General features: G+C 39.3%; 2 protein-coding genes across 2 annotated transcripts; both read right to left on the bottom strand.

Annotated features, from left to right (window-relative positions):
- Positions 1-592: 592 nt before the first annotated feature.
- SARC_03289 (hypothetical protein) lies at positions 593-2,802 on the bottom strand. Its single transcript, XM_014302910.1, has one exon. It carries the CDS (start codon positions 2,649-2,651, stop codon positions 735-737), a length of 1,917 nt encoding a protein of 638 aa, XP_014158385.1. The 5' UTR covers positions 2,652-2,802; the 3' UTR covers positions 593-734.
- Positions 2,803-7,249: 4,447 nt separating this feature from the next.
- On the bottom strand, positions 7,250-7,411 carry SARC_03288 (hypothetical protein; the record flags this gene model as incomplete). Its single annotated transcript, XM_014302909.1, has 1 exon — positions 7,250-7,411. A coding segment is annotated over one exon (162 nt), but the record flags the coding sequence as incomplete, so codon positions are not given.
- Between the last annotated feature and the right edge of the window lie 1,758 nt (positions 7,412-9,169).

Here is a 9,169-nt window from a genome sequence, read left to right as displayed (position 1 = left end):
ATATACAAACATACACGCATGCATACATACATACGTACATACATACATACATATATACATATATAAATACATACGTACATACATACGTACATACATGCATACATACATTCATTCATACAAATATACATTCATACATACATACATACATCCATGTATACATACATACATAACTACATCATACATACATATATATACATACATACATACATACACACACATACATATATATCTTCATATATACATTTATTCATACATGCATACATACGCACATATTTGCGTACATATATGCATGTTTGCCTACCTGCCTGCATACGTATATATACATACATACATATATATGTATGCATATGCATATACATATATATATGTGTATACACAGACACAGACATATATATATGTCTGTGTCTGTTTATATATATATATCAATATATTAATATATGTATACATGTACATATAGGCATAAACACACACATGTATGTTATATATATTATTTACAATATACATGTTCATATACCACACATCGATATGCAATACATCTCAATATAGATACATATATAAATATTTATGGTTAGTGAAGCCTTTGTATTTCGAAGCATAGTTTATTCGAAGCAAGCTGTGGTGATGGTACCTATGCGAGGACGCAGCTGCTAGACTTGAGCAGCAGAATAGAAAAAGGGGCATTCTTCGGAGTGCATATTATCTCATTTTCCATAAAGAAGTAACGTCGGGTCTGTTTATAAATCCAACAATTCCGCTTGGATAGAATCGGCGTATCTCAGACGATTCTGTGCGATCCGTGTCTCGTTATCCAATTCCATGCTCATGCTCATCCCGCCTTTTCTCGGACCACTTGGTTGGATATGGTTCAATGCCCTGGCATACGGAGACACTCGCAATGATTGCTGGGGTGCCCCGCTCATCGAGTTGTATCTGGTTCTACCGCCCTGTACACTTTGCGGAGAATCGTGTGCAAATCTACCATCAGACCGGGAGCTTTCCATACTGGGATGGCGATAGTTATTCTCAATGCGATCCGCGGGCCCAGCAGGGGAGCGCATGCGCGCGTTGTAGCTTTCATCATATCCTCTCTCCATGGCGTGCGATGAGTGGATGGTATTTAAATGTGGGGCACGCTGTTGATGGAGGCGCTCATCTTCATGTCGGCCGCGCCCAGTTATTTCTCTTCGCCGCAATGCTGTTTCTCTGCATGATATATCTGATCCGGATGCTGAGGAATCTTTACCCTCTCGATCGTCTCGTATGTAGTCTCTTGGAATGGCACGCATGGGTTCTTCGTCCCGTGTATAGAAGCTACGTGCGTAGTTTTCGCGGTATCGAGGGGAGGTAGGTACACTATCTCTCCCCGACGGGATTCTAGCGCTATACATTCGGTCATCGCCAGCGTTTTCCAGTTGCTCTGGATGCCCGCGTGTTAAGGTACGAGAACATGGATCAGAATCTCGATGGTCATAGTCCAACGGCGGTCTATTTCTTTCTCTGTGCTGCGCGTTTCCACGATAATCGTCCGCTCGCATACCTGGAGACTCTCTATCTTTGTATAGAAACTCTGCCGATGATACACGCCTTACATCTCTTTCGTTGGATCGACGTCGCCAGGCATCTCTCTCATGTTCTTGTAGTTCCCGCACCTCACTGCGATTGTCTTCCTCGCGAAGGCCACGCTCACGATACTGTTCCATGCGGTCGGTTCGGCCACGCTCGACACTGTGCTCGCGAGCACTATCAACATACCGAGACCCGTTCCTAGAAAGAAATCTATCTCGATTGTTTACATCTATATGGTCATCATCACGATGCATACGTGATGCACGTTGAATAAGCTCTGCTTTACGATCTTCGCAGCTGGATTTCAATATACTTAAGATGCCGGCATGTTGATTATCTTGGACGTGTGATTCTAACTCTTCTCTAGCAACCTGATAGATTTGGCAATCATCTCCTGCGGCCACGTATTCAAACGGGCTAGGTACGCTATAAAACATCCCCAACTCGCCGAAAAACTCGCGTTCTCTGAGTTCCTTGATCTTTATACCACTATCATATACGTCACATGCGCCATGTACAATAAAGTATACGTCCGTACCCATATCGTTGACGGGAAGGATTATCTCCCCGCTTCTATAACGTTTGCGTTGTGGTTGGAAAAGCGCACAAGCGGCGAAAAAATCTTCCATGACAGTATTATAGTGAGAGCTACTATATACACCACGGCCATCTTGTCTATTATCCACTGGCATGCCAGCGGAATGCTGCCTAGATGATGCCCGATTTACATGAACCGCGCTATTATCAAGTTGAGAACTAGTTGTACGCCCAACAGTGGCGCTGTGAACTATCTCACCTCTTGGGTACCTGCCATCTTCGGATGCAAATGAAGGCTTCCGCTGCAGAGCGCGATCAGCATCGTGTCGCATAGAGGAGGGCACCATGACTCTATCTACAGGTTGCTGAGTTCGTAGTACATAACGAGAGTCGGGGGAAATGGCTCGTTCATCTGCGGAGTGAGAGTGCTTGTGACCGCTATTTTGCTTTGCGTAATGTACCGTCAAGTCACCGACTACAGGAGTTGAGGATCGAGGATCTCGGCTTGTATAACCATACCCCTGGGACCTTTGGTCTACCTCGAACATACTGACAGAGTGTAATCTGAATACAATGTAAGTGCACAGTCGGAAGAGGTGCGTGATAAACTAACGCTTGCACATAAACCTTTCTTAATCGTAAACTATCTGAAGCTGTGTTTAACTCATAACGCCAAAGTGACCCGTCGTCCCCCTTCTCGCATTAGTTTAATTGTGAAAGAACTTTTTCTGTGTCCCAAATACTTCTGTGAGTCGTTCTCGTCAGCCGTTGAGGCTTTGAGCTCGCTCACTTGAGCATGACCGTAGACAAATGGAAAGTAGCATTTCAAAGGATAGTACTGTTTTTACCGTGTAAATTGTAGCAATTTCCCTTTTTTTTTGGAACTTCGATTTTTAAAAAACAAAAAGTTGAAAAGCAGATGTTTTCACCTGTATTTTAGAGATAAATAATATTTTTCTTCTTTTTTGCACAAAAAACACCTGTTTTTGTATGTTGTGTCGCCTCTGCGCCGGTGGCCGGTGGCTCTTTTGACGTATAATATGTCCGTTGTGTAAATATAAATAAAAACAACATATAGGAAACAATAAAAAATTCTCGAGGAGTCCTAGTTTTTGATTTTGAAATCTGTGTAGAATTTCAGTTCATTGGCTGCGACAAACGATGTTTTCCTACTGGTCTAATAATGATATCAATAATATTTTGATTGATCCTTGTTTATGAGTGGTGGGTTAAAGTTGCCTCTCCGACCAAGCTGCAAACTCTTAAGAGAGTTTAGTTAGGTTTATGGCCGATAGGCGAGCAAAAAACCGGAGGTTATTTTCTAGTTCGGATTTTGGATCTGGATCTGTCAGAAATTTCTTGGAAATAAATAAAAAGGCAAAGCAATATTTAAATTAAAGTTATAGACTCATATTCCATATTCAATTTCATTCGAGTATAGTTAATTCGAAATGAGCCATTAAAATACCATTCTACTCTGCTATCTGTATTTTATAGAAATCACGACTAAAAATTAATACCACGCAGAGTCGCAGACAAATATTTTCAAGTTAGAATAATACGGACTTCTCTCAGTTCGTTCAGTACTGGTCAGTGACGTGGTCATTGATCAGCAATATATTTTATAAATAGTTTTGTAAGTAATAATGTACTATCTACTTCGAGAGAGAAAGGAGGCTGTGAGCAGTGAGCAGTGAGCCTGAGATGGTCGTGAGATTATGACGCAGTTCCAGTGTCGCAGTGAATCGGTTGTGGGTTGTAAATTGTTTGGCGAAAAATAAAAAATAAATCCGACGGAAGGTCAATCGTTCGAGGGACAGAACGTTTAATTAAGTACTCTCGGTGACTTATTCACTGCGCGCGTGCCTAACCGTTCAAAGTTGTTCTCTTCAGGTAAACCCGGTATAAGACCTATTTATGCAATGCGCTATAACTTGCTATATGTGCATATTATGAATAGTCGACAAAGACAATCGATCTCTGTCAACTGAAGAATACAGTTTTGTCGATCACATCCACTTCTATCTCGATGATACGAATCACGATTCTCATAGCAGGTACAAAACGAGATGGGTACATGTATAAACCTTGCTTATCACGTGCATGTCAATTTTACCAAGTGAATAGGATATGTAATGTCCGTTTTCAGACGACCTTGTGCACTTTCAGAATTTAAAAAGACTTAGGAAATCGAATAAAAATCATAGATAGTATATCTACATGTTAGTTTGTTTCTATGGCCTTCCCATAGCGGGTGTTAAGCAGACATTCTAAATATTGTCAACCACAATCGCGGGTAAAATTTTATGTGCAACGACAGCAAAGGTGAAAGATCCTATCCACACACCATAACATCTGGAATCGCATCACAGTGTTCTGTACGAAAGAACATACCCTAAAATTGGCCTACTACTCAGCGATAAGCTTGGAAGTATGTAGTTTTAAAAGTGGTACGATAAACGTCGTTAGACGTGAAGGCATTTTTTTTGCCTCTCGTAGACCTTGGTTATTTATATCGCGTAGTCGAGTTACGTGAACAGTATTTTTCAAAGTATGGAAGTGCATCGAACTTATTAAAATTATTTTTGCTGTTGTAAAAAGTTAAAAAATATATTGGCAAGTATATGTTCTGACCATTTATATTCTTTAAAAAAAAAATCAATTATAGTTCTCTTGATGTAACATTTACATTTGTCTATATTTTTTTAATACTAAATAGTCAAGAGGACAGTAAAGCCAGAAGAATGAAGAATTGAAGATATAATACTGGAGTCTGGATTCTGAAAATAGCACATGGTTGCGACCTTTATTATTTTAAAAAAATAGTTAAAGCATATATTTACCAACCAAATTGTGCAAATTGCAAGTTGCAAGTTGCAACTAGAGTTGCAAATTGCAAGTTGCAAATTGCAAGTTGCAAGTAAAAGTTGCAAGTAATATATAAAAAATTGCAACTTGCACTACACAACAAGTGCTTCAGGCCTCCAGCCTGCACACACATCAAGAGAGAAGAGAGAGAGAGAGCCGAGGGCCCGAGGGCAGAGACTGCATGCAAGTTGCATGTTGTAACTGTTGCAGCTTGCAAGCCTTGTTTGCATGGTGGATTGATTTCGCTCTAAAGAAAGTACTCTAATTAATTTGGCTATTAAAATTGTAAATACCCCGACATCAATTTATGTGTTGTTACTGTTTTTGCTCAGTCATTTTCGATTTTCAAGATTTTTATATCTACTGGATGCACTCTGAGAGTTGCTGAATAGATGCAAAATAAAATAAAATACGCGTCTGTTTGCTGTTTTGGCAGTTTGTGAATGAAACACAGATGCATACATTCTCAGTAGTCAGTCCTCACTGTATGAAAAAGTAACTGTTCTACTCTCGTGTTCTTGTTACTCTGAAAATTAAAGTGTACCCTTTCAGAAAAATAATAATATATACAACTGAAAAAAATTCATTTTTAAAAACAAATAAAAACAAAAACAAAAAACAACAGCAGGGAATAGGGATAGCTAAATACGTGATGTGTGATGGTGCCACCGGGCCATAAGCCCATATTTAGCGGCTGACATCACACAGAATCCTTTTTGGTTTTTCTATGTGTATACAACCCCCCCCCCCCCCGCACAACTATGAAATATTTAGAGAAAAAATATGGCTGAAGTGGCTGAACGGACAAATCGCTATTGAATCAGTAGCCAGATAAAGCTATGTATATCCCACGTATGATACGTATTTGTTTTCGTGGAATAAATACTTTTGTTGAAAAAAATAAAACAACAGAAGGAAAACGAAACAAACAATAAAAATAATTGGGAGGTTTACCTATTTTTATAAAGAAAAGAGAAGTAGGATACTCCGATACAGTAAATCTTTATGGAAATACTGAAGTTCTTTGGAGTTTTGTTTTGTAAAGACGACAACAAAAAAACATAAAAACAATAGTGAACTTCAAGTGGTCATAATAATTGGGTTGTAAAAAAATGTCCCAAAAAAGGAAAAAAAACACAAGAGTCCATGACCCTCTATAAAAATGAATAAAAGTATAAAACAGAATACCAAGGCAATATATTTACATAGGCAGAATGTTTTTGAAAAAATAAATCATATACTGTATACAGAAAAACAAAAACCGGGTTGTACTTCAGCCGGGAGACGGGTGGTCGCCCGTCAGTCCGTCAGTCACTCTCTGACAGACGTTAGTCGGTAGTCCGTCACGTATTTATTTGTTTTGTTTTAAAAAACAAATATCTTTTCCTCGAATTCGTATAATCTACTCTTTAGACTTGTTGTTTGTTAAAAAAAAACAAAAACAAAACAAAACAAAAACAAGTTCAGGAGAAGTCAAGAAGTCGGGACTTGCAAAAAGTTGTATTTAGCTCAAGAGAGTCTAAAATTGTGCACTAGCCACTGTTGCAGGCTCTTGCAGTAGTGCAGAGAATATTGCAGAGTCCGCCTTCGGCAGCAGGCAGCCAGGCAGACTCTTGCAGTTTTGCAGTTTGACATACTCTCCTCTTCGCTGCAGACACTGGTGATTTGTGACTTGTTATTGCACTGTATCAAATATGTCTGTGTTTAATGGGCTGTTTATTTATAGAATCATCTAAATATGGGTCTTGAATAGGTAGGTATATGCCCTAAGCCGTACCTATCAAGAAACATAAAAAAGGCAAAAAATATAGTAAAGCACTGCAAAAACAAGAGGTTGTTTCATTGGGCGTCATATTTTTTTAAGAGGAGGCAGCTTATAGCCTCCAAATTGAACAGACAACTGTAAAAAAAAAAGGTTCAAACTTCAGCTTTATACAAACACAAAAATGTGTAGTGTAATAAAAAAAATAAAAAACAGCAAAACAAAACAAAAACAAAAGCGAAAAAACAATTTGTTTTCAAAAATATACTGGACTTCTGCGCATCTATTTTATTTCGTTTAAAAAAAAAGTTTCCGTTTTGTAATTATAGCAAAAACCAAAAAGACAAGCGAACATTAGAGGTTGTTCTTAATTTTTTAAAATAGAGCGATAAAAGGAAATAACTAAATATTTAATTAAATACAATCAGCAACTGAAGCAAAATATCGTAAATACGAGTTTCTGTCGCAGAAGCAAAATATCGAATGAGTTTCTGTTTATTTGGCCTCACTAGAGTCTCACATCATGGTATTCTTTGTTAGTGCTATATATTCAGGATTACGCTCGTCGATTTTGAATCCCATCTTTTCGTACAGTTGCAACTGTTCCACAAAACCAGAGTTGGGTTCAATATAAGGCCTGGCAGCATGCACCTTGTCATACGCCTCTTCGTATGAAATCTGGATAGTGAAAGTTAGTGATTGGTTACAGGTATGTATATTAAGACAGGGCCAAGAATGCCACTAGTTACATCGCCCATGATCAGACGGTTCGTAAAAAAAGAAAGCTTCCTACAAATTTAAATCCTATCTAATTCCTTTTTAAAAGAGAAGTTCCTATCATGTCACACTCTGAACAAACGAAATGCAGACAAGAACCATGTGACGGATTGATGAAGTTAATATACACGCGCTCGTGTATAAACATACCAGCGGACAACACAGGCACATGAAGGAAAACGGCAAACTTTACCTTCTTTTCGTTCATGACATTCGCTATTGTGAACGCGGCACTGCGCGAAACGCCGTACTGGCAATGTATCAGCACACCTCCTTTCCTCCGGCCCTCATAGATAAATTTATTGCCGCGGTCAAAATAACTGATCAGGTTCTGTTGAGCGGTATCCAAGCACTTTATGTGCTCATAGGTGAATGACTATAGGGTATAATCGGGAGATTGTGATGCAGGTAGGATATTAGCAGTTTGATATAATGGTAAAAGAAGATAACTTCAACAATTCCGGGCCAAACACCACCAACCACGGTTGATATATCAACGAAAGGTTACAAAAGAAAACATAACTCATACGGAATGTAATCATGCAGATAACATCATTCAGGCAGGTGACAACATACACTACAAAGTATCACGTCCATCGTTTGAACGATACACATTCGCTGACTATCTTATCACCCGACACAGGACAGATTCGAGAAACCCTTGTCTGTTGCAAAGTCAAGTCGACAATACACCATCACAAAGGCAGACGATAACTTACATCGGGGAAGTATTGCTTCAGCATCGCCCCTGCTACAAATATGTGTGTAATGTTGTTTTCCTTCAAAAATTCAAGATTCGCGGCCGCCCTGTTGTGTGACAGTGATTCAAAAAAACAAGTGGGGAGTTAAGAGCTTGACAGACATCTATGTAAGTACATTGATGCCGAATTCTCTTAGCGATTTCTGAGGTACCACACACAGTCACAGACGGCAGCATGTATGTACCTTGGTGTAGATTGTCCTTAACAAGGCCTAAGGTAATCCAATTCACATACCGTCACATATACAAAAAAAGGTCAATGGTAGGTACATCTGAGCACATCTAATAATACGTTGGTGCCGAGTCTCCCCAGCGAATCCTCGATAGTAAAGTGCGTACCAGAATCAACACACATGCTGCTGTAAACAGTAAATGTGTGACACTAACTCGACAGAATGGCTACAGAGCTGTACACACCAACAAGCGCAAACCCATTGTAGAACGCAGGATGGTGCTTTAAATGTCTAATCACATTCTTTTGTCCATCGATCTCCTAGTTTACCTACACAGAGTCAAAAGTCCTGCAAAGTACAATACCCCACACATAGCGCACGTATGCATCAACACGAACGCACACATGGTCACACACGTCGCCGGTACGACAGCGCAGGCCGATAAAAATTCAGAACCACTACGAAGCACCATATAAAGTAACATACGTGACGCCTCCAATGAACAACCCCGGGAACCCTTCTACTTCCTGTGCCGAATTATATTGCTGTGTATTCGGTAAGGTACAAAGAGGTATTAAATATCAGAAGCTACTCTGGGCTGGATTATGTGAGAAGGTGACTAGTAGAGTATAGGAAGGTACTACACACACACCACACACACACACACATATATATATATATAGATATCGATATATATAGATTTAGACATATCTATATATGGACATA

This window comes from Sphaeroforma arctica, assembly GCF_001186125.1.
Source record: "Sphaeroforma arctica JP610 unplaced genomic scaffold supercont1.165, whole genome shotgun sequence".
NCBI classification, from domain to species: domain Eukaryota; class Ichthyosporea; order Ichthyophonida; genus Sphaeroforma; species Sphaeroforma arctica.
This window is presented reverse-complemented; position numbering and strand designations above follow the sequence as displayed.